The sequence below is a fragment of the Ursus americanus genome, chromosome 7 (assembly GCF_024610735.1).
Source record: "Ursus americanus isolate L20-20 chromosome 7, mUrsAme1.1.p, whole genome shotgun sequence".
Classification (NCBI taxonomy): domain Eukaryota; kingdom Metazoa; phylum Chordata; class Mammalia; order Carnivora; family Ursidae; genus Ursus; species Ursus americanus.
The window spans coordinates 12,175,153-12,201,802 of NC_142133.1; the positions used below are offsets into that span (position 1 = coordinate 12,175,153).

At 44.4% G+C, this 26,650-nt stretch overlaps 1 protein-coding gene across 1 annotated transcript in view; it reads right to left on the minus strand.

Moving 5' to 3' along the window:
* Window positions 1-3,072: 3,072 nt before the first annotated feature.
* Window positions 3,073-26,650, minus strand: part of C7H2orf92 (chromosome 7 C2orf92 homolog) — a 29,203-nt gene continuing 5,625 nt past the window's right edge. Inside the window, exons 3-9 of the mRNA XM_087863337.1 lie at window positions 24,712-24,801; window positions 22,479-22,562; window positions 13,878-13,982; window positions 12,889-12,972; window positions 6,499-6,606; window positions 5,099-5,249; window positions 3,073-3,647 (exon numbers count right to left, since the gene is read on the minus strand). Of these exons, the coding sequence (XP_087719463.1) occupies window positions 3,512-3,647; window positions 5,099-5,249; window positions 6,499-6,606; window positions 12,889-12,972; window positions 13,878-13,982; window positions 22,479-22,562; window positions 24,712-24,801 (758 nt within the window). The 3' untranslated portion in view covers window positions 3,073-3,511. The remainder of the gene's footprint in view (window positions 3,648-5,098; window positions 5,250-6,498; window positions 6,607-12,888; window positions 12,973-13,877; window positions 13,983-22,478; window positions 22,563-24,711; window positions 24,802-26,650) is intronic.

Consider the following 26,650-nt stretch of genomic DNA (forward strand, 5'->3'; position numbering starts at 1 on the left):
ATCTATGAGATCTTTAAAACTATGAGAATGGGATATGAGTCACTGAAATATTTTATATTTGGAAAATGTTGCAATATATACCATTTATTGAAAAAAGAAGGTGGAGGGGGAAGAAAAAAGAACCTATCTCTCAATTTTCCCAGCAAAAACTCTAACACGGCTCATTGGCTGAGTGGATCACAGGTCCATCCCCCAACTAGTCCCTGAAGCCAGTGGATGGGATGTGAGAGTGGCGTAGGACTAGGTCACATGCCTCACGCACACCACACTGAGATGGAGAAGAAGAACCCAAGGGAAGTCAAAAGCTATGGCTGGAAGGAGGGAGAAAGGATGCTGGTCTGGCAAAGAGCCAAAGTGCTGCAGAATAATCATAATAGCTAAGATTTATTTATTCCTTTACATTGAGCGCTACTGTATGTTGCCCCAGCAAAGGTGCAATGCTCACAACCCCACAGAGCACGTTAGCCCTCATTCTACAGATAGAGAAATTGAGGCCAAGAAGAAACTGAGGCTTGAGATTGCACAGCTAGTGAGTGGCAGAGGCTGGGAGCCCAGAGCCACCACAGGACTCGACCGCGAAATCCCCTGTGCTCTTTGGTGCCCACCCCGCACCCAGCCAGTGTCAGGTTGGCAGGACCAACTACTGAGCTGAAGGTGGAAGCCCCCAGCATGAGAGCAGACTAAGAACACAGGGAGACACCTCTTGGATAGGGGAAGAGGTAAACGCAAGAGGAGGCTCCCAGTGGGCCCATAGGCAATGGGGAGACCCACTGGCAGAGACTAGAGATGGCTGACACTAACTTGTGGAAGCCTGAGGTCAGGGTGGGGGGCCAACAGGAGGGTGTGTTGCCCCTAGGGTCCCAAGAGGTTGGGATGAGGGCGGAGGTGCAACCTATCGGTAGCTCAAGGAAGAATCTGGTATTTATGGTGTGACTGCTGTATACCTAAGCCCTAACAGCCTCATCTCCTTCCAAGTTTCCAAGGGGACACCAGCAACCCACTGCCAGGAAGGCTGTTCCACCTACTCTCCATGGTGTCCCCAGCACCTAGCCCAGCACAGCCTGGCATGCAGCAGGTGCTCAATAAATGGTTCTTGCTGAATGAACCCTGTGAAAGAGGTAAATTCCTACCCCCATGGCAAAAATAAGGACACTGAGCCTCAGAGATGGTGAAGGCAGGACCAGTACTGGAATCTAGCTGGACCCAGCCTCCCAGGGGGCCATGCATGAAGTCCCTCCCCCCTCCCTCTCTGCTCAGTGGTGACACTGTTGGGGGCTTGGGAAGATGATGCCTAGACCAGCACAAGACGGGCCCAGGGCTCCCAGAGCCCCAGAACTGCTTGCCCACATGAGACCAGCAGCCACCCTTGGGCATCGGAGCTACCTCTGCCCTCAGACAGGCCCATCAGCTGCTCCCAGGAAAGCCCACCAAACCTGCCATGAGCAGGTACCTCTCAGTCTGTCTTTGGAAGGGTCCCTTCCTACAAACATTGATCGAACTCCAGGTTCTCAGAGCTTGGGAGGATTGGGTTCAAAGAGAGAACACATATTTTGTTTGGGGGGTTTTGTTTTTCAAAAAGAGGACAGAGGATCCCACTTCTCAAGGGAAGTCCCTTGGCATTGGAGTGGGATGTATGCTAGAGGGTCCAACGAGTTTGTCGAGATCTAAAACCAGTAGGGCTTGTCAGGGATATTAACCTGGACCTAAAGAGTCATAGTGACTCCGTGGTGCTGGGCCATCCTCCAGGCCAAGGCCCGGACCAGCCCTAGTAGGATTCAAACAAGAAGAAAGTGGGCTGATTTTTCCCTGGGGAGAGAGGGGTGCAGAGAAATGTCCTACTCAGACCCAGCCTGGCCTTGACCTGTCCTCCAATTCCCCATGGCTTTAAGCTTTGAGGGCTTCCCCACTTTGGGAGAGCAGACAAGGAAAACCACATGACCAGGAAAACCAGAGAGGGAGCCCTTGATGTAAGCCACCCACGAGACCTGGCTTTCCAGAACCACCTCTATCCCTGGGGGGAATGCTTCACTCACTCCACCTCCCAAAAAAAAGGAGACTAGAAGTCCTTCCCACTCATTCCTCCTCAGCAGGCCTCAAGGGTGACAGAGGCTGGGCTACTGGATGGTTAAGGCATAGACCCTGGGTCTGGATTAGAATCCAGCTGCCCCTTTAGCCTGGGGCTTCTAACAGGTGATCTTAGGTGTCCGAGCCTTCCTTTTCTTGAAATAAAATGAGGATAATCATGCCTAAAGGAATTTACATGCACAATAGGTTTTCAGTAAGTGCAGCTTATTAAGGTGGAGGAAGGGTACTAGGCTGAAGGTGACCCAGGAGACTTGTGAGCCAGGGAAGGAGCTCCGAGGCCAGCAGCCAGGTGGAGCCCGGGGTCCTCTCCAGCCGGAGGAAAGACCAGACTGGGCCTGCACCTGGGGAGACTCTAAGCGTTTGAGCAGGAGTCCCTGGTGCCCAGCCAGCAGCAGCCCGGGGGCCTTCTCCTCCGGAGGCGGGGGGGGGGGGAGGGGGGGCGGAGCGCTCAATGCGCCTCCGGCCTTTACTCCCCTCCCGCCCGCCCCCGCCACGCCCCGGGTTCTCCGTCTGCGCTGGTTGCGCTCGGTCCGCGGGTCCCTCCGGATGTGATGTGCCCCCCGCCCTCCTGAGGCCCCCTGCCTCCCTAGAGTCCCGTTCACCCCCTGGCGAACCCACCCACCCCCAGGCGCCTTCCAGCGGGTCCCCGCGAGCATCCTCGCCGGCCTGGACAGGGATCCTCTACCGGGGCCACAGCCCTCCCCGACCGCCGCCCCTGTCGCTGTCGCCCTACCTCGCGCCTCGCTGGCTTCCTCGCCCTGCCGCCGCGACCGCCGCCCCCGCCGCGGCCCCCACGGGTGCAACCGCTTCGGGTGGCCAGCCCCGGGGCCCAACCTCTGTGTCCCGCGTCCCAGGACAGAGGGCGTCCCCGGACCCCGCCTTCCAGCGCAGGGACGAGGGCTGCCTGAGCTGCCTTGGCAGCCGAGAGCTCTCGCAACACCAGGCGTCCCCCCACCCCTCTCCCCCTGGACCCCTTCGAAAGGGAGCTCAGAGCCCTAAGCTCTTCAGTGTTTCAGGCGGCTGTCTGCCCTCTCCTCAGAAACCCGCGAGGACCGGGCCTGCTTCCAATACCTTTGGTTGCCTGTTTGAGATTGTCTTCATATTCGGTGTTAATCAACATCTGCTCCCTGAACGGCTGAATCAGAGAATCGATGCTTTAATAAATAAGTAAACCGGTAGCTGGTCAGGTTTGTCTTTGGGCAAATGTGCTGAGTCTCTCGCACTAGCTGTCAGTGCCATACCACACCAGAGGCATCCTGTGGTTAAACATTTGTGTCTTGGTCCATTCGAGACTGACAGGAGAAGGTAAGCGTTTTGCAGAGCACACCCCACAGCCAGAAATCCAAATGCCTGTCCATGGTGTCCTCGTGGAGAACTGCCTGGCCTCATCGCTTCCGTCCTGGGTCGGCTGGCCCCACCAGCTGGCCTACACACAGGACTTGCTCTTCAACAACTGTTTCTGTTTATCGCTGTGTTTTCTGGGGTTCTTTTCTTGAAACTTTTGCCACCAAGTCTTCCCACTCAGAATAAAAATATTATATGTCATGTTCGCCGGAGGATGTCTAAAATAAAATACACAAAACCATATTGCACAACGACGTGTATAGGAATTCCTATTGTCTACTCAGTGGGCAGTGACAGAGGCTGATGTTTCTGAGGGGTAAGCATTCTACTTCCCATCACAAAGGTTTATCATGTATGAAAATTCATTTTGCCTCTGGGTGCCAGACAGCCTCTGGGAAACTCCTTCCCTCCCCCCTCCCCACTTTCTGATAACACAGGCTCTCCCCAGCTTCGATTTGCCTCTGTGGGATGGAGCCAGTCTTGACCACTTCTTCTGATAGCTCCAAGAGGCACAGAAGGGAAATGGCAAACCAATGGACAAGCCCCAGTCAGAATTGTGGAGTGGGTCAAGCTTATTTCCAGAAGCTCTTTAAATCTTCCATCTCTAACTTCTGCCACATTCCAGGCTCCCCTTTCACTTCAGGGGATCCATTCCTGTCTCAGAGGAGGAAGCTGGATAGAGGTAGTGGTGGCTGGCCCGAATGGGTTACCAGTGCCAGGAATCTTGGTGTTTTAACAACTCCTTTAGGGAAAGCAATGTCACTCTTATGGGCAAATTTAAGTACTGTAGCCTCCAAGTTGGGGGGGAAGGGACACTTCACCCCCCATGGCTCACTACGGCCCCCTTTCTCTGTGGACAAGCTAAGCACACAACACAGTGTTAGGTAAGACCCGAGGGGCCCTGGGACGCTGCTTTTCCCTGTGATTAAGAAGTGGTATATCACGGGATGCAGATGGAGGCACATAATTTCGAGATGCAATTATTGCAAATGCATAATGTTGTAAGCCGCTTACTTTCTAGTGCCTCTTTGTGGTTATGGCCACCGTGTCGGAGCCTCTCGTCATATTTAGCAAGTGGTACAGACAGACCCTGACTGGTCAAAGTGGCCACTGTCAGAGCAGAGCCCTGGAGGGCCACTGCTGGGCCAGGCATGAACCCTTCATTTGCAGGATCCCGGGGAAGACTGGGAAGTCTGTGGGAGGTCCTGGAAAGGTGCTGTTTGCCACCCTGTGGAGGGATCTTTCAGTATTCTAACAACCAGTGCTGCTGACCCAGGGTGAACGAGCCAGATATCAGCCCTGTGCTCATCTCCTCCATGGCCTCATCCGTCCCTGCCCTCATCTTCCTATCTGCCAATCTTTCAGCCAGAGACTGTACCCTCCCCTCTTCTAAGTGGCCCTCAGTGTGAAAACAGGTGTGGCCTAACCTAAGGGATTCTTTAGAGGCGAGCATGGTCCAAGCCAGGAATTTCATACCAGCCTATGCATCACTGCCAAGCCAGTGCTTAAAAACCCCTTGCCTGGACCACCTGTAACTCTATGAATAACAACCAGGCTTAGAAGTCTCTGCCTTCCTCCGAACTCCAGGACCGGCAGGAAGCTCTGGGGCAACACTGGCACAAATACTCATGAGTTCTTTGAAGAAGGGTGGGAGCTAAGAGCCACTCACGATAGCTGCTTCCTCCTGATGCATGTGGTCAACGCCAGCAGCAGCAACACTGTGACCACGAGGACTCCTGCCACCGAGGCGGCGGCAATGATGATGTTCCTTTGGAGGAACTGCAGAAGCTGAGCACACGGCACGTTCTTGTTTTGAACATCTAAGTGAAAAAGCACACGGCAAAGTACACAGAGCGAGACGGCCCCATACAGAGCTGCAGGGACCACCTGTTAGCTCTGCTTACAAACGGGCTTTGCTTAGGAAAATACACTCATAAGCTGTTTGGCAGTAACATGAGATGCTGTTTGGTGGTGGAGGTGAGACACTGAGGGTATGAGCCAGCAAGCAGCAAAGCAACCAAAAAGAAGGGACAACAAGGCACAGTTTGCAGGAGGAGAAGAATAGAGGAGAGGTCAGATGGAAGGAGGAGGCAAGGGTCCCAGTGGTGGAGGAAAGTTCTGCAGTGGCTACTAAAAACAGTGGAGTCAGATATTCAGTTTGAAGCTGCCCCGCACCACCACCACACCCTCCCAGCTTCGGGAAGTTCTGCCGTATATATAACTGGCCTCAAGGGCATAGGTTTGGGGGAATTTCATGCACAAGGGTAAACATGTTGTCAAATGATCTTGAATTCTTACAGCCTGTAGGGACTTGCAGAAATCTTAAGGGCAGACACAGAATGCCACCGAATGCGGGCTTGGGAGCACAAGACAATCTTAGCCAGAGACCCCAGCCGACATCAGCAACTCCTAGGGCTTCTGTCACTCCATTTGTAATGTGACAAAAGAAGGAATCAGGGAAATGGGGCACTGACGTTCCATGACAGGAACTGGATGGTTTGGCATGGAGAACCGCCGAGGGGGGGCCTAGCCATGCAGTCAGGGAGATGCTGGCCAAGGGCCATCTTGGGTTATGGGGACAAAATTGGAAACATCCAACTTGCCACTTCCATCTAAGCTACAGAGAGAGGCAGCAGCACCAAGCAACTCTAAGAGCTCTGTTGGAAAAAGTCAGCACATTGCCATGATGGGCAAGTTTCTACCCGTTCTGAATGGGCCCCGGCTCAGGTCATCCAAGGCTGAAGATCCGGGACTAGTTAATATTTGGATTTAATCCCTCCTACTTGTTAGAAAGCCTCCGTGTGCAGTATGGCCAAGGCTCAGAAGGTGCTGCCCATTTAGGAAGGATCTGGCTCTTAGAAACGACTAAAAGTAGCATCTTTTTGAAAGGGTGGTCAAATTCCCAGAGTTAGTTTAATTCATCATTTTACCAGCAGATTGTATGCTTTTGTGGGTAAATTACAGGCGTGCTGACATCTCCTCTGTTAAAATACCATGAAAGGCACAGATGCATTCTGAAGGTATCTGTACTTAAGTGTCTTATTTAGCTTACGGTATCTAGCTTATTACCTGTCCTAACTGCTTCCTCAAGTGTCGCTTTATCTACAGCAGAAAACGGCTCATTTATATGCCCGCTGGAGAGAGAAGATTCTTTATCCCTCTTCTCTGAATTGTGACCTACAGAAGACAAAAGACAAAATGTGTTCATCTAAAAACAACCATTGGCCTGTGATAAGTTCTATTTTTTTTTTTAAGATTTTACTTTTAGGGGCGCCTGGGTGGCACAGCGGTTAAGCATCTGCCTTCGGCTCAGGGAGTGATCCCGGCATTATGGGATCGAGCCCCACATCAGGCTCTTCTGCTGTGAGCCTGCTTCTTCCTCTCCCACTCCCCCTGCTTGTGTTCCCTCTCTCGCTGGCTGTCTCTATCTCTGTCAAATAAATAAATTAAAAAAAAAAAATCTTTAAAAAAAATTAAAAAAAAAAAGATTTTACTTTTAAGTTATCACTACACCCCCCCCCCCAGATCAAGAGTCACATGCTCTGGGGCGCCTGGGTGGCACAGCGGTTAAGCATCTGCCTTCAGGGGCGCCTGGGTGGCACAGCGGTTAAGCGTCTGCCTTCGGCTCAGGGCGTGATCCCGGCGTTCTGGGATCGAGCCCCACATCAGGCTCCTCCGCTGGGAGCCTGCTTCTTCCTCTCCCACTCCCCCTGCTTGTGTTCCCTCTCTCGCTGGCTGTCTCTATCTCTGTCAAATAAATAAATAAAATCTTTAAAAAAAAAAAAAAAAGAAAAAGAAAAAAAAGCATCTGCCTTCGGCTCAGGGCGTGATCCCGGCGTTATGGGATTGAGCCCCACATCAGGCTCTTCTGCTGTGAGCCTGCTTCTTCCTCTCCCACTCCCCCTGCTTGTGTTCCCTCTCTCGCTGGCTGTCTATCTCTGTCAAATAAATAAATAAAATCTTTAAAAAAAAAAAAAAGAGTCACATGCTCTAATGACAGAGTCAGCCAGGCAACCCTGATTAGTTCTATTTTTATGATAAAAATAACTTCCTCTAGGGGCGCCTGAGTGGCTCGGTCAGTTAAACGTCCAACTCTCGATATCCCCTCAGGTCATGATCTCAGGGCCATGTGATCGAGCCCCGCGTCGGGCTCCACACTCAGCACAGAGTCTCCCTGTCCCCTCTCCCTCTGCTCCTTCCTGCTCATGCTCTCACTCTCTCTCTCAAATAAATAAATTTTTAAAAATCTTAAAAAAAATAACTTCCTCTAGAATCAAAGTGAGGAGTTAGGGAGGATTTTGGAGAGAAGTCCAAATGTATATCAGTGTTTTGTTATTATTTTTTCAATCTAACAAATTCCTGGGTGACCCACCCATAGACTGAGGCCGTGGTTTTCACACTTGAGTGTGCATCCAAATCACCAGGAGGCCTTAAAAAACAGACCGTTGGGCCCCACCCTAGAGTTTCTGATTCAGTAGGTCTGAGGAGGCCTGAGAATGTGCATTTCTCACAGACTCCCCCCCCCCCCCATCATCAAATGAGCTGGTCAGGGACCACCTTAGAGGAGCTCAAGAGAATCTTTCAGTTAGATTCTGAGCCCCTCTGAACCCAGTCTTCACTAGCATAAGACAGAAATAATAAGACCTACCTCACAGATAGCATAATGTTCATGGAAACAATTTATAAACCACAAAGTACTACAAAAATGCATGGACAAGACAGGAGAGTGAACTACACCGAAATATGCATTTATTGGGAGAGGGGCTGCAGAATGACCCAGTAGAAACAGCCAGGGTTGAAAATCAGAAATATTAGCATCCTAAACCCTCCCACCGGCTATCTTTGACTCGTTTGTATATGAGACCTTATCAAAGGGCCTGAGTGATTTTAGCAAGGAGAAGACTGGGAAGCCAGGAGAGCTGTCTTTGTCCAACACAAGAATGGCCCTGGAAAGGGGCTGGGAGATGTTCTGAGAAGTTCCAGGAACAAATCAGAACCAATGGGTAAGAGCTCCAGCGAGATGTGTGGACTAACAGGTTAGCAGTTAGAAAGTAAGGCTATTGGGGCGCCTGGGTGGCACAGCGGTTAAGCGTCTGCCTTCGGCTCAGGGCGTGATCCCGGCGTTATGGGATCGAGCCCCACATCAGGCTCCTCCACTGGGAGCCTGCTTCTTCCTCTCCCACTCCCTCTCTCGCTGGCTGTCTCTATCTCTGTCAAATAAATAAATAAAATCTTTAAAAAAAAAAAAAAAGTAAGTAAGGCTATTAAAAAGGGAATGAGGAAGAGTGAGAAGTAATGAACCCCGTGTCCCCGGAACACTTCAAGGCCCGAGCCCCCAGGCCCAGATGCCTTTGAGCTGGGCGGCAGCTTTGGCATGAGTTTGGTCAGTCTGCCATGGTCTAGTTGTCAAAGACGTGGGAATGAGACAGTGTAGTTAACGCTGCTGTGGTGTGAGACCACAGCCTCTAGAGGGGAGGAGAGAGATGTGTTCCTTATTCATCTGCCTTAGAAAAGAGAGAAAACTTCCAACTTAACGTGAGTCATTATTAGCTGACTTTGGAAATGCCAGCTTGCCAGATCAGTCAAGAGATTAACCACCACAGACACACAGAAAACTCTGGACAGCGCAGAGTTGGTCCATTAAGAGGTGACATTGGCCTTGCTCTTTCATAGATGTGTGGAAAAGATCGACTCCTCACTTGAACACAAATTTTTACCCTCTTTGTCTCTGTACCGCAAAAACAAAACCAGAATTCGAAGCCACTGTCTACACTTAACCATCAATGTGGATCGTGATTTTGATCATTTGTCGAATTTTTTTCAGCGAGACAAAATAAACACAGTTGCCAACTACGAGAGAAGCAGTAGCCCATTACAGGAGCAAGGACAACAAGCTAAGCCCCACATCCGTGAGGCAGACTTAATTCGAGTGCCAATCAGTCACATCCTGGGCCTGTTAAGCTGTGGTAAATGAGCCCAGAACCAAAAAATTTTGGCTTTGTGTTCAGGGAAAAGTTGAAGTCTTACATCATAATTTCCCTCTCTTTTTCCTCTTAGGAGACCAGCACTGAAATAAGACATTGATTGCTTCTATTAAGAGCACCTTACTGTTGCACTGTTAAGTAAGAACTAGGTTCCCTTCCGTGGCGCTAAACCAGTAATAGCTGGAGCTTGCCGCACACCTGTGCACACTTTAACACGACACTTCACTTCTCAAAAAAAATCATTTCCTCAGCCTCTTCCTGCCCAGCCCCTCTTACCATTAATTTCCAGGGAGAATGGTCACTGCTGCTAAGGAAGCTTTGTGTGTTCTGGATTTCCTCGTCCAGCAGAAGAGCTTCAGAGAAGCTCCTGGCCCCTGATGAGGGCCTGGTCAGCCTCCTTTCCTTGTGTGGTGCAATCTCTACTATTGTCTATGATCGGGGCTTGGCGGGGTCTCTTCTTAATTCACTCTCTCTACTCAAAAAACCTTAGTAAGCACACCTGCCTCTCTTTTGTCCTCTCAAAGCTCCAGGCAATTCCAATATGAAGCACTTTTGAAGTACCTTCCATTTTAGCATTTTTATAGCTAATAATGACTGATGATGCTGACTTTCCTATTAGCAGTGAGCTCTTGGAGGACCAAGTGCCTTGTTCACCTCTCTACCCCTGGCACGGGACCTCTCACCAGCTAGGAGATCAATAGCTAGGTCTTGAGTGAGATAAGGAATCTTGAAGACTCTTGACTGCAACCCCATGAGAGACTCTGAGCCAGAACCACCCAGCTCAGCCCGATTTGTTGGCCAAGGTTGCAGTCCTTTGAAGGCTGACTGGCACCAGAGGGTCTGCTTCCAGGCCGGCTCACTCACACAGCTGTTGGCAGAAGGCCTCATCTCCCCCACAGGCTGAGGGCAGGAGGGCCCGGTTCCTCACCACAGGGCCTCTCCTTAAGTCCAGGACGGCTGGAATGTCCTCACAACGTGGCAACTGACTTTGCCCAGGGTGAGCAATTCAAGAGATAGCCAGGCAGAAACCACAATGTCTTTTATGACCTAACCTACGAAGTAGCACACCAGCCCTTCTGTCATGTTCTATTCATTCAAAGCAAGTCACAAGGTCCAGCCCACACTCAAGGGGAGGGGTATCAAAGACTTTGTGGGCCTATTTTAAAACCACGGTAGAAATGAAATTCCAAGGAAGGCAGCTGAACAAAGGAAATATTTGCTTATTTCCATATAAACATAAGGATTTTAATCAACTACCTCCGGTTTTGTGGATGGAGAGAAGCGACACACTTTTACAAAGGCATCTCCACTCTGCAGGAAGCCTGGACTTGGGTATGTGACCCACCCCATAAAGCAGAAACCCCTGAATGACTGAACTGCACCTTGAGGCTGAACCACATGAAATTAGAGATATTGGACCATTGTTTAAAAAGATGTATTATTTATTTTAGAGAGAGGGAGCAGGAGGAGGGGCAGAAGGAGAGGGAGAGAGAATCTCAAGCAGACTCCGTGCTGAGCACAGAGCCCACACAGGACTCAATCTCAGGACCCTGAGATCATAACCTGAGCTGAAATCAAGGGTCAGATGCTTAACTGACAGAGCCACCCAGGTTCCCCTTAACCATTTTTGACCTACAAAAAACAGTAAGTTCAAATGATTCAACCTGACATTGTAGTCCCAAGGGAAGTCTTCTAATCTACGTATTCCTTCTAATTGTGAGACTCCTAGAAACTCAACAGCATGGATTATCAAGATGAGTGTAATGATCAATTTGTAATGCGATCCTTTGTGTATTAAAAAAAAAAAGGAATGTCCTCCAAACCTAGTTTAGATTGGCCACTGTACACCTTGGGGGTCTGGGAAGATAGAGGAAAATAAATCCATTTTGTACCCCAAGCCCTGAGTCAAGCTCCCATAAGGGAGAAATATCACACACTGAAAGGCCAAAGTAAACTTGAAGAAAAGGACAGCACAGAATGACTTACCATCAGTTTTCCCGAGGTGAATATTGTATTATAAATGTAATGTGATGCGAATAAAAATATCGACAGGCTTCTAATGAAGTTACACAAGTTGATACTAAAGTTCATGAGCAAAAACAAGCCTGCAAAAATAGCCAGGAAAACACTGAACCAACAAACGCTGCAAAGAAGGGACTAGTCTCATAAGGCACTAAAACATGCTGTTGCAGCCTCTGTAATTAAAACAGTGTGGGGCTGTCGTATACAGAAACCAGTGGGCCGGTGCTTAGCATAGAAAGCCCAGGAAGAGGCCCGGGACATATGGGAATTTAGTATAAGATAGAGGAGGGTATCTCAGATCACTGGAGCACAGATGGACTTTTTAATAAGTGGTGTAGCCATTTCAGAGGAAAATGGCATGACCTGGACTGTGTTGATGAACTCATTCTAGCCCATATGTGGTTCTCAGAATAAAATCACCCTCTCAAGTCTCCTGGTGTAGACCTAGGTACCAAAGAGATGCTCGGCTACATTGAATTTATGATCATCATGAAATTCACAGAAGGAAATGTATAGGACAAATTCAGGAGTATTAGATGTATCCATTTTAAAGAGAATTCTGTGGTAAGTTAATCTCCAAAAACCATCTAGATCAATGGTTCCAAACGTTACCTGTAAGCAAATCACTTGGAAAATAGGCATAAACGTGTGGAACCCCAGACTCCACTATTAGAAACTCTCAGTGGGTTCCAGAAATAAGCGTTTGTAATCTCTTCCCATTTCTCATCCTCTATTCCATGGCTGATGCGTGGTCAGGGTTAGGAACCACTGACCTAGTTCATATTCTTACTCCCAGGAAAGACCACATATTTGCCAGCTTGGGCAGTGACATAATTAGCCTATTTTTCTTTTTAAATCTTTCTATCTGCCTAGGGAAGAAGTGCTTCATGGGATGCTAGTTCCTCATTCTGTCTTCAGAGCCAATCTGTCCCCACCGTAATTGGGGCTGTGAGATGAGCCTTTGCTCATCAGCTAAAGGGGAGCACTTTCCCACACTCCTCATGGTGCGGAGGGAGAGCACGCCTCTGGGGTATCACTTCAAGAATGTGCTCTGCCCCTCACCAGTCCCTGCCTGCAGGGGGAGAAAGGGACTTCACAAGTAAGTCTGGGAGGAGGATTCAGGTGACTACGGCCAGCTCCTCTCTCTCCCTTTCTCTCTCTCTCTCTCTCTCTCTTTCTCTGGCATCCATCTGCCTCCAGAGAGCAAACATTCTGACCTGTTCCTCTATGCTGTGAATTTTACAGAAGCAAACTCTCTCATGGTGGGGGCTTGGGGAAACCACAGATACCCTAAACCTCACCAATGATTAGGCACTCTTCCTAATATGAAGCACCCACATTATCCAGCCAAGTTTTCTAGAGAGCATAGTCTGAGCTCCATCTGCAGGATCCTTAGCTCAGTCTCACATTTGGTTCTAAACTCAGGCGCAAGGAAGAATGAGGTATTACTTACCATCAGTAGAAATTCTGTCCACGCTGCCAAGGAGAAACCCTGGTGCAGTAGAATACCCAGCAACACTGGCTCCTTTGATGAAATCTATGGGGGAAAAAATGAAAATTTTGTATCCGTACACACTTCTGAGCACTCTGGGTCCATATTTTGTTTTAAGTGTTGAAATGCTAATATGGAATCCAACTTGTATTGGGAATGTATATTTGAAAGTTTACATGCCAACGTAGAGCAAGGCATCAGCTAGCTGCTGACTGCAGAGGCTGGAGCCCAGGCAGATGCTGTGGGAAACAAACCTTGGGAACTGAAATCCACATCTGTATGCAAAATTCCAACACAGTGCTCATTCCTTGGCTGTCCAGGGTACAATTCTATCCTTACAACCTATGATCAAACAACTGTCTTAATTCTCAAACTGCTACTTAAAAAAAATAATAATCTGACGCTGCTTTGGAGAAGAGCGTGTTTTTCATTTTTGTTATTTCTACTGGTGTGCCTAGGGCAAGTCATTGGTTTGGCCTGGGGCTTATCCATTGAATGGGGGTACTAATGAGCGCACCAGCTCTCCCCAAGGGCTAAGCAAAGTATCAAACTGTGCCCAGGGAAGTATAAGCGTGTGCAGGGCAAAGCTATTCTATTACTCAGGGCTCCTGTTGTCAGGAAAAGTAAACCCCACTTGCGATTCCAGTTTCTGTCCTCTGAACAGCCTCCAGAAAGGGAGAACCGGCTTGACACATGATCTCCAAGGATTCCCACCCCCACCACCACCCCCCTCCGCCAAAATAGAGGGATAGGCACATTTTAGACCATAGACTTGAAGGTTATAGAGAGGTTTTATTTTATAGAGACAAGTCTTTCCTTCATTTCTCAATTTGTCTTTGCCACACAGGGATCGGTTTTAACAAATGCTAAATTGATAGCACTGTATAGAGAATACAATACATAGACCTATAGGAATGTATGCACCTAGAGTTTTAAAGACATATACTTGCTTTCTGAATTCATGTCTCTCTTTGTGATTGATTTGCCTGCTGTTCTGGCTTCATCAACTGGAGTCTCATACGGAACCTTGTGAAACACTTGCTGTAGAATTTCATCTCAAGGGAAGTAAAAAAAGGCATGTTAATACCAGCCGTAGGGGATTGACATTTTTCTCTGGAAGTACCTAAAGCAGTCTACAAATACACTAAACAAGTGATATAAGCTCAGGGGATATATGAAAGTATACTCTGAAATACCTTGTCTTGGGAAGGGAAATCCTAACTCCTACAGTCATTTCTGAAAAAGTGTGATCGCACTAGATGTCTCGAGCAGTAAACACTTCCCACTAAAAGATACGCAGCTAGAAACTCTGCCCCAAATCTCATGACATTTAGTGTCATTATCTTCCTTCTTGTTCCTATTGTCATTCTGACCCACCTCTGAGACTTCCCCACGATGACCCATGTATTTGTATAGGGTGAAGTCTGCGGGGCCAAAAATAAGGCAGAATGGGTTTCTAAAAGTGAGAAAGCTCTTTTTAAACTGTTCCTTGGGGCGCCTGGGTGGCTCAGTCGTTGAACGTCTGCCTTTGGCTCGGGGCGTGATCCCGGGGTCCTGGGATCGAGCCCCATGTCGGGCTCCTCTGCTGGGAGCCTGCTTCTTCCTTTCCTGCTCCCCCTGCTTGTGTTCCCTCTCTCACTGGCTGTCTCTGTCAAATAAATAAATAAAATCTTAAAAAATAAAAATAAAACAAACTGTTCCTAATTTCTCATGGTTACATATTTTAAAATACACTGATCTCTCTTTTTAAGGTTTTCAGGCTTCTACTCTTCCCTGGGGACAGCAATTTATTGTTCCTTCTAGGGTTACTTTGCAAAGCCACAGAAAATATCCCTCACAAATTCCATCCATTTTGTATATATTCTGAGTCCTTTTTCAAGGCTGTTGGTACATTGGTGGGTGGTTTACTCACCTGATGGAATACATGCTTAAGGACCCAAAAAATTAACTATCAACAAATTTACTTATTCAAAATGATGAGCTTTTGTCACCAGCCCCATTTTTTTTCACACTATGATCCCATTTTATTTTTAAAATGTTTTAAACACAATGCTACCTAATTTTTATAGGTACATATACATGGCTGTACATGTAGGATAAAAAAACTAAAACGGGGCGCCTGAATGGTTCAGTAGGTTTAAGCATCTGCCTTCGGCTCAGGTCATGATCTCAGGGTCCTGGGATCAAGACCTGAGTCAGGCTCCCTGTTAAGCGGGGAGTCTGCTTCTCCCTGCCCCGCCTGCTTGTGCGCTCTCTCTCTCAAATAAATATATAAAATCTTATAAAAAAAAACTTAAAACAATTATCTTTATGGAGGTAGGGAATAAAGAAAGATTAAGAACTTCAGCATTAAATGTAATGTTTTAGTTTCATATATAAGGAGACTATCACTTGTGTAAATACCAAACTTTCTAATTCACCAGAACCAACACTTTCCAACCAAGGTGAGAAAAGTGCACTATTGAGAATGACCCCAATTTTGTAAAAGCAGTAAAACCAACAAAAAATCTCTGCACACGCATGGATGCTTTTACTGGTGTGGAGAGAGATGGGGGGGTATCACCTTGCTGATGGAAAGGGTGTAGCAAGAAGACTATTAACTTTTTCTTTATTCATTTTTGTACTGATTCACAAGGTCAGATAAGCACATTACTTTGCACCTTTTTAAAAAGGAAGTTAATTTTTCAAATGAGATGTTATTAACCTAGAACGGTGCCCATTTTCAATAGTATAGAGAGGGTGACCATCTCTGCTCACCTTGTCACCTATCCGACAGAGGTACTCAGCCTTTGCCCTCATGTCACCAGCCCTTCCTTGATAGACGTGTTGACCTGTAAATTCCTGAGTTGTTGCTCAGAGAGAAGCTGGAAATTTATTGGTGGCCCACCAATGCCAAGGCCAACACTGACATGGTGCTGGGCAGGTCAGTAGGCCTTTGGGGGATGATCCGATCCTCCCAAACCCCAAACCAGACACCCATCTTCACACTCACTCACTCCCCTTCCACACAGGTCAGGAGCCTGGGGATTCAGAGACACGGGGCTCCTGCAAGAAGGACAAAAGTCTTCTGATTCCCAGGTAGGAACTCCTGAAAGCACAGTAAGGGGGCTGCAAGAGTTATCTGATTCCCTTCACTCATTCAATCATGGTAACCTACCCATCATTCAATCAGCCAGACACTCAGTGCAGAGCTGCTGGAGCCTCTTTAATAGCACATGTGGAGGAAGGGCCAACCCAGAATTCCTGACATGGGGCAGCTCCTGGAAAAAAGGTGCATGCCCCGTGTAGAGAGATGTCCCCTTCCGAGCAGAATTGGCAGGCATAGCTCTGTGATCAGAACATCCAACAGGTCCTAACCTGGAGGGAAGCATCAGTGCTCTCACTCCTGAGAGCTCTTTCTCAGACCAGATGTAGCTCTCAGTGTCTGCTCCTGACCCACACACACCACCAGAGAGGAGAGATTTCTCTGGAATCTGGATGGCTTCCTTTAGCAAACAGCTGTGGGTTCAAACATTTTCCTGCAGTCTCAGCTCTCTGCAAAGAAGACTTCCCTGGGCCTTATTTTGTTGTTGCTGTTTTCAAATTTTAAAAAATTTATGGTGAATATATATATATATATAATTATTATATATAATATATATAATAATATATAATTATTATAAATATATAATATATACATTTCCATTTTAAGCATTTTTAAGTGTACAATTCAGGAGCATTAAGGATATTCACAATGTTGTGTAAACCTCACCACTATTTATTTCCAGAAATTTTCAATCTTCTCAAACAGAAACTCTATACCTATTAAGCAATAATTCTCCACTCCTCCTACCTCCAGCCCCTGGTAACCTCTATTCTACTTTCTATCTCTATCAATTTGCCTATTTTAGATGCCTCACATAGGTGGAATCATACTATATTTGTGCTTTTGTGTCTGGCTTACTTCATTTGGTATAATGTCTTCAAGGTTCACCCATGTATTAGCATGTAACAGAATTTCATTCACTTTTATGAGCAAATAATATTCCATTGTATGTCTATACCATATATTGTGTATCCATTCATCTGCGATGGACACTTGGATTATCTCCACACTGTCTATTGTGAATAATCCTGCTATGAATAATGATATACAAATATCTGTCTGAGCTTTTGTTCTCAATTCTAGTAGGTATACACCTATAAGTGGAATTGCTGGATCACATGCTAACACTACATTTAACATTTGGAAGAACCACCAAACTGTTTTCCATGGAGACTTCATTTTACATTCTCACCAGCAATGCACAAGGGGTCCAATTTCCTATAACCTCACCAACACTTACTTCCCTTTCTTTAAAAAAATACACATACTAATAGGTGAGAAGTGTTCTCTCATTGTGGTTTTGATTTGCAGTTCCCTAATGACTATTGAATAACTTTTCATGTTCTTATTGGCCAAATTTGTGCATCTTCCTTGGAAAATGTCTACTCAAGTCCTTCACTCATTGTTAAATCGGGTCATTTGGTTGGTTGTTTTTGTTGTTGTTGAGTTGTAGGAGTTCCCTATATATTCTAGATCTTAATCACTTATCAGATGTGTGATTTGCAAATATTTACTTCCATTCTGTGGGTTATCTTTTCACTATCTTGATCATATTTCTTGATGCAGGTTTAATATTGGTGAAGTCCAATTTATCTATTTTTCCTTTTATTGCTTATGCTTTTGGTGTCAAAATTAATGACCTTTGCCTAATCCAAGGTCATGAAGATTTTCTATGTTTTCTTCTAGAATTTTAAGTTTTAGCTAAAAAATGTAGGTCCTTCACCCAGTTGAGTTTTAATTTTTGTGTAGTATAAAGATTCAACTTCATTTTTTCACATGCGAATACCCAGTTTTCCCAGGACAATTTGTTGAAAAGACTGTTCTTTCCCCTTGAATGGTCTTGGACCCCTTGCTGAAAATCAACTGACCATGGATGTATGCATTTATTTCTGGACTCTCTATTCTATTCCATTTATATATAAATCTAGATAGCCTTATGTCAGTGCCACACTCTTTTCATCATCGCAGCTTTGTAGTAAGTTTTGAAGTGAGGAAATGGGATTCTTCCAATTTTTTTGTTCTTTTTTTCAAGATTTATTTATTTATTTGAGAGAGAGAGGAGGGGGAAAAGGCAGAGGAAGAGGGAGAGACAGAATCTCCAGCAGACCCCTGCTGAGCACAGAGCCCGATGCAGGACTCAATCCCACAACCCATGAAATCATGACCTGAGCCAAAACCGAGAGTTGGAGGTTTAACCAACTGAGCCCCCCAGGAGCCCCCCAAATTTGTTCTTATGTTTCAAGATTATTTTGACTACTTTGGGTCTACTGAGATTCTATAGGAATTTCAGAAAGAGTTTTTCTATTTTTGTAAAAAATACAATTGGAATTTTGATAGGGTTTGCATTGAATCTGTAGATCACTTTAGGGATTACTGTCATCTTCACAACAGTAAGTCTTCCAATCCATGAACATAGGATATCTTTCCATTTATTTAGGTCTTCTTTCATTTCTTCCAGCAATGTTTTGTCCCTTTCCGTGTACAAGTCATTTGCCTCCTTCAATAAATGTATTCCTAAGTAGTTTAACCTTTTTGATGCCATTGTAAATAGATTTGTTTTCTTGATTTCTTTTATTTTCTTGGACTATCATATCAGAATATAGAAATACAAATGATTTTTCTGTGTTTTTATATCCTGTAAACTTTCAGATGGAGCTAGAGAGTATTATACTAAGCAAAATAAGTCATTCAGACAAAGACAAATACCATATGATTTCACTCATATGTGGAATTTAAGAAACAAAACAAAGGAGAGAAGGGGAAAAAGGGGGAGAGAGAGGCAAACCAAGAAACAGACTTAACTATAAAAAACAAACTAATGGCTATCTGAATTAATTTTTTAGCTCTAACAATTTTTTGTGAACTTTTAAAAAAGATTTTATTTATTATCCATTTGAGAGAGAGAGAGAGAGAGAAAGCACACACAAGCCAGAGGGGAGGGGCAGACAAGTGGGACAAGCAGGTTCCCTGCTGAGGTTGGATCCCAGGACCCCAGGGATCATGACCTGAGCTGAAGGCAGATGCTCCCAACTGCGCCACCCAGGAGCCCCTTTTGTGAACGTTTTATGGATCTATTTTAGATCCTTTTATTTCTTTTTCTTGCCTAATTTCTCTGCTAGGACTTACAGTCTATGTTGAAAGAATTAGCAAGGATGTCTCAAGCCTGATATTAGGGGGAAAACTTCCATTTTTCATTGAGCTTGAGATTAGCTGTGTATTTTTTATATATGGCCTTTATCACATTGAGGAAGTGCCCTTGTATTCCTAGTTTATTGAGTGTTTCTATCACAAAAGGATGCTATATTTTTAAATAGGTTTTATTTTTAATTGTAGTAAAAAACACATAACACAAAATTACCATCCTAATAATTTTTCAGAGATTTTATTATTTCTATGTAATCTCTACAGCCAATGTGGGGATCAAACCCACAACCCTGAGATCAAGAGCCGTACGCTCCACTGACTGAGCCAGCCAGGTGCCCCTACCATCCTAATCATTTTTAAGCATACAGTCCAGTAATAGTGTTTACTCTCCTTGTTCTCTAACAGATACTCAGAACTTTTTCATCATGCAAAACTAAAACTCCATACTCATTAAACAATTACTCCCTGTTTCCACTTTCCTTACCCTAGCCCCTAGCAACTACCATTCTACTTTCTTTCTATGAATTTGACTTTAGATAACTCTTATAAGTAGAATCATATAGTATTTGCTTTCCTGTGACTGGTTTATTTCATTTGGCATAATGTCCTGTAGCATGTGACAGAATTTCCTTCCTTTTTAAGGCTGAATAATATTCCATTGTTCCAAAATATACCATATTTTGTTTGTCTATTCATCCATGGACACTTGGTTGCTTCTACATTTGGCTATTGTGAAGAATGCTACTATAAGCTTGGCAAATACCTCTCTGAGACTTCCAATTCTTTGGGATGGATAACCAAATATGGGATTGCTGGGTCATATGGTAATTCTATTTTTAATTGTTTGAGGAACAGCCATATTCTTCTCCATAGCAGATGCACCATTTTATACTCCCAAAAAGAAAACTGGATTTCCAGCCAATGTGCTAACTTTGCCCTTTAATAAGAGTTTAATCCATTTACACTTACTGTGATTACTGATAAAGAAGAATTTACTTCTGCTCTTTAACTATTTGTTTTCTGTGTCCTATAAATTTTTTGTTCCTCAGTCCCTACATTACTGCTTTCCTTTGGGAGTTAGTTGATTTTGCGTGATATTATATTTCTATTACCTTCTTTGTTCCTTTTCTGTGTATTTTTTAGTTCTTTTCTTTGTGGTTACTTTGGTAATTACAACTAACATTTTAAACTTATAACAACCTTGTTCGAATAGTACTAACTTAGTTTCAATAGTAAATAAACACTCTGCTCATATATATCCCCACCTTTCCCTATATTGTCCCAAATTACATCTTTACACACTGTATGTCCATGAATATAAATTTACAATCATTGCATTATTCATTGCCTTTTAAATCACACTGCAAAAAGGAAAGTAGTAACAAACCAAAATTACAATAATATTGGTTTTTACATTTACCTATGTAGTCACCTTTACCAGTGTTCATTTTATTCTCAAACTTTTGACTGTCTAGTGTCCTTTCATTTCAGCCTGAAGTACGCTTTAGCATTTCTTACGGGGCAAATCTCTTAGCTTTTGTTTACCTGGAAATGTCTTAATCTTTTATACTCAAAGAGTAGTTTAGTCAAATATAAAATTATCATTTGACAGTACTTTTCTTTCAGGACTTTAAATATGTCATATCATTGCTCTGGTCTCCCATAATTTTTGAGGAGAAATCAGCTGTTAATACTATTGAGGCTCCCTTGTAAACAATAAGTAGTTTTTCCTTTGCTGCTTTCAAGTCTGTCTCTTTTTTTGGGTTTCAAGAATTTGACTATAATGTGTTTCAGTATGAATCTCTTACATTTATGCCTGGAGTTTCTAAGCTTCTTGGATGTGTAAAATCATTTAATTTGAGAAGTTTTTTGGCCATTATTTCCTCATATATTTTCTCTGCTCCTTTCTCTTTCTTCTCCTTCTGGGATTTCTGTAACGTATATGTTGGTACACTTGATGCTATCTCAAAGGTCCCTCCAACCTCTGTCTGGGTTTTGTTTTGTTTTTTTCCTTTCCATTTTTCTCTTTCTGCTTCTCAGACTGGACAATTTCAATTATCCAAGTTCAAATTTATTGATCCTTCTGCCTGCTCAAATCTGCTGTCAAAACCCTCTAGTGAGTTTTTCATTTCAGCCACTATACTTTTCAACTCTAGAATCTCTCTTTGGGGCGCCTGGGTGGCACAGTGGTTAAGCGTCTGCCTTCAGCTCAGGGCGTGATCCTGGCGTTATGGGATCGAGCCCCACGTCAGGCTCTTCCACTGTGAGCCTGCTTCTTCCTCTCCCACTCCCCCTGCTTGTGTTCCCTCTCTCGCTGGCTGTCTCTCTCTCTGTCAAATAAATAAATAAAATCTTTAAAAAAAAAAAAGAATCTCTCTTTGGTTCTTTTCTATAATTTCTGTTTCTTTATTGATACTCTCATTTTGTTCAAACATTGTTTTCCTGATTTCCTTAAGTTCTTTATCTCTCATTTCCCTAAGTCATCAAAGACAGTAAATACTTTGAAGATGGGTTCCTATTGCCCACTCTGACACCAGCAAACTACATTGAGAATGCAGGCTGCTGACTACTTGGCTACCTGCTGTGGGGCTGGAGGAAGGAGAATGGTAGAATTAACATGAATCACAAAATTCACTGAAATTTACCAGTTTCCTCATTAAGCATTCCTCTGGATGATGCAAGTGTTCAACTAGAATCCAGTGTTCCAAAATAGTTGCTTAAGATACTTCTTGGCAGTTCAGTTATTACATATTCTTCGAGCTTCCTACCATCTTCTTTCCAGGCCTTGGTTTTCTCAAATGTTACAGGAGAGGCTTGGAACAGATCAATGACTCCCAGCCTAGAATCACCTGGAGAGCTTTAAAAACTACTGGTACAAATATCTCATCCTATGCCAGGGAATCTGATCAGGATCTTCTTAACAATCTCTCCAGGGGATTCTCATGCTCAACTAGGGCTGAGGAACTGGGGAGAAGATCTGTCTCAGCCTCAGGGCCGCTCTACTGCTACAGAAATCTCCCAGGCACCTTGTCAAGTAGATGTGATGCAGCTGGTCTAAGGTGGGGTCTGACTCAGCACTTGGAATAATCCCACATGGTGGCCCTGCTCTGCTACATGGACCCCTCTCTGAGGAGCAGAATCCTTTCCAAGTGTTTCTCTTCTATACCTTTGCCTAATTTCCTGGGACTCTGAAACTTTAAAGAACTAGTTGTACCGTCAGCACTTTCCCTCCCAACAAAACACTGGGTTATCTGAGAGACAACCCTGAAAAAGTGTGAAACTCTGCAAATACAGCCTGATGGCTTCACATGAGATTACTTACCAAATAGTTTAGACAAATGTTCTTCTCGTTTATTTGAACTTGATACAAATTCAGTATCTTTCAAATTCTTTTTTTGAGGATAACCTGTGGGAAACAAACCTTAGCTGTGGTTAAATCATTTATTGGATCTGCATGAAATCTTTTTAAATCAATACTTTTTTGCATGGTGTTTTGAGAGAAGCATCACGCGCTTCGCCTGTTCTAGGAGAAGGAGCACCAGACTTGGGTTCTAGTCCACCTTTTGAGAGCCTTGTGATCTGGGCAGTAAAGTTCTGAGGGATCTGGTTTTCCCATCTGAGACTGATGGGAAAGTCGCCAACCACAAGAGGCCTGTGAGGAGAGGCTGACATGAAACTTGCTGATGTCATCTGTGGACAGAAACGTGCTCTCGCCTTATCACACCCCGATGTTAGTATCTACCATGACCTACAAGAAGGGGCACTGGATCCACGCATGGTTATGCTCAGTGTTGGAGGGGAGCAAAGAGAGATGGACACTCATCTCGGTGCCTTCTCAATAAACACTTTCCCCTCCATAGGAAATGATGCCAACGAGCCATGACTTTGACCATCTTGGAAATGGGATGCCTTCTTGTTTTGGAGGACAGGGAACAATACTGCTGCATACCCTGTGCTCATCCACACTAGGGTCTATGTTGGGATGGGGGCTCAGAGGGCCTCAGGCCACCCCTACCTGACCTGTTTGATAAGCACAACGAATTCCTAATGTTGTCACTGGTGAATTTTAAAAAATGAAGGTATAAATGGGAAAGCACTGGGTCAACGGTCTCCCCTAGGATGCCATGGACCGATTTCAAGCCTTCTGCTGACACTCATGTGGCCGCATCAAGGATATGGATTAACTGTGCTAAAAAACTGTAGTGACTCGTGGAATTTGGAACTATATTTCAGGCTTTTCTTTATGGACATTGTGAAGTCTAAGTGTCTGAGCACACTTTCTTGATTCTAGATCAAGGCCAGCCCTTTTCTCTGGCCCCCGGGGAGTGGGCAAAACCAGCAGGGAGGAGAAACTTATCCCCTAATGCAGAAGTCTCCGGGTCACAGCAGCAGCCATCTGTCATAAGTGACAGAGCATTCATGAAGTGTCTGTGGAATCTGAACTTTTAAAACAATACCAGTGACACCAGTTTTCCCACAGTTTCCTCACAGATGATCTACACAGTCACTGAGTAATCTGGGCACATTAACTTGTGCACATTGCAGCTTTCGGCTCTACAAAAAAATCAGTAGGGAAGCCTGCATGGTGGATGCCAAATGATTTCCGGTATGACTGCTTTGATTCAACATATGCACAGTTCTCTAGAGATGAAACACTGGGGAATCATTAGGAATAGATACACTCAGTCATTCAAGCACTTTGTCAAAAATGTGTTCTTCCTATTGTGTCAGCCAAGAGAACATAATAAAAACATTGTGCAGGGTACACCATCATCATTACACAGTAACATATTCACTTTAATCAGTGGTTTATAAAATGCAATGGGAGAACCATTGGATATAAAAATGGTTTGCTAATAGTTTTATAATTTCAACATAGCATACATGCCTGGATTATCCTGATAAATAATTACTCAGCCTAAATATTTTCCTAATGCACACCTGTCCACCTTAAAGTGTTTCTCTGTCACTTGTGTGATTGACACTAATGTACATGTTTTCTGCATATGTGACCAGCTTCTTCCCCTCAGCTTTCGCATTTGAGCATCAGTCCAAAGGCAGAAATAGGCTCTGTCTCTCAGTGCAAATGTTTTCCAGAGGCTAGAGTGTAGGGTGGGGAGATGATGGGGAGGGATGTGGGAAGGCTTTATTCTCCCAAGCCAGTGACCAGGGCACTCACGCACATTGAACTATAGAGTGCTGTTGAATAGAAAGTCATCACACTACTCGCAGCAAGTGTTACCAAGGACAGGGAGCACCACCTGCAAATCTGGTTCCTATCCTCTGAACAGCCTCCGGAGTGGGAGAACCTGCCTGACACATGAACTTCAGAGATCACCCTACAATACAGTGCTATTTGTACTTTAGACCACAGACTTCCATGTTGGTCAAAGGTTATACAGAGTATATCGGATAATTTTTTCCTCCACATCTCAGTTTGGTTTTGCCCCTACATACCTGGGTTAAGAATGCTAAAATGATAGGGTAATACAAACGATACAACACATAGGCCTTTATAAACACGTGCATTTATAATTTTAAAGACGTATACTTGCTTTCTTTCACTTCTCTCTTTGTAATTGACTTTCCTGCTGTTCTTGTTTCATCCAATGGAACTTTGGAAAACACTTGCAGTAGAATTTCATCTCAAGTGAAGCAAAAAAGGCATGTTAATGTCAGCAGTCCATGATTAATATACCTAACTCTGTAAGTAGCAGGACTAGTCTATGAATTCAGTGAGTAAATGAGACGAATGCAAAGTACATATAACATTATGCTCTAAAATGCCTTGTCTGGGGAAGGAGATTTTGGCCTATCTAAATCATTTCTGAAAAATTGAGATTTGGGGACACCAGGTGGCTCAGTCAGTTAAGCATCAGAGTCTTGATTTTGGCTCAGGTCATGATCTCGAAGTTGTGAGATCAAGCCTGCCATGGGGCTCTGTGCTGGTGGTGGAGCCTGCATAAGATTCTGTCTCTCCCTCTCCCTCTGTCCCTACCTCCTGTACACACACTCTTGCTCTAAATAAGAAAGTTAATTAATTAATTAATTAATTAATTCCCAATGGCATTTTTCACAGAAATAGAAAAAACAATCCTAAAATTCATTTGGAACCACAGAAGACCCTGAATAGCTAAAGGAATCCTGAGAAAGGAAAAAAGCTGGAGGCACCACACTTCCTGATTCCAAACTATACTACAAAGCTATTGCAATCACAGCATAAAAATTGCATGGCACAAAAACAGACACATAGACTAATGGAACAAAACTGAGAGCCCAGAAATAAACCTTGCATATACAGTCAACTCATATTTCACAAGAGAGCCAAGAATACTTAATGGGGAAAAGATAGTCTCTCTAATAAATGGTATTGAGAAAACTGAATAACCACATGCAGAAGAATGAAAATGGACCACCATCACAAAAAATGACTCAAAATGGATTAATGACTTAATAACTGAAACCACAAAACTCCTAGAAGAAATCATAAAAGTTCCTTGACATTGGTCTTTTTTTTTTTTTAACACAATTTAAGGGGAGCCTGGGTGGCTCAGTTGGTTGAGTATCCGACTCTTGATTTCAACTCATGTCATGATCTTGGGGTCGTGAGATTGAGCCCCATGTCGGGCTCTGCACTCAGTGCGGAGTCTGCTTGAGATTCTCTCTCTTCTCCCTCTGCCCCTCCCCCCACTCCTGTGCTTGCTCTCTCCCTCCCTCTCTCTCTTAAATAAATAAATAAATAAATAAATAAATAAATAAATACACATATATAAAATCTTTTAAAATCAATAAATACATATATTCAATTTAATTAACATATACTGTTGTTATTGGTTTCAGAGGTAGAATCTAGTGATTCGTCAGTTGCATACAACACACCTAGTGCTCATTACTTCAAATGCCCTCCTTAATGCCCAACACCCAATTACCCCATCCCCCTCCCCTCCTCCCCTCCATCAACACTCAGTTTGTTTCCTATAGTTCTTGGCAACAATTTTTTGGATATCATATCAAAAGCACCTGAAACAAAAGCAGGGGTGCCTGGGTGGTGCAGTCGTTAAGCGTCTGCCGTCAGCTCAGGGCATGATCCCGGCGTTCTGGGATCGAGCCCCACATCAGGCTCTGAAACCAATAACAACAGTATATGTTCACTGCGGCATTAGTCACAATAGCCAAGATGTAGAAACAATCTAAGTGTCCATCAATGAACAAATGGGAAAAAAAGTCATGATATATATTACATAATAGTACATAATACATTACATAATATATTCAGCCATGAGAAAGAAGGAAATTCTATTGCAACAACATAAATGGAACTTGAGGGCATTATGTTAAATAAAATAAGTCAGAGAAACACAAATACTGCACAATCTTACTTCTATGTAGAATCTAGAAAAGCTGAACTCATGGAAACAGAAAGTAGAATTGTGATTGCCAGTGGTCAGGGGTGGGGGAAATGGGGAGATACTGATCAAAAGTTACAAAGTTCCA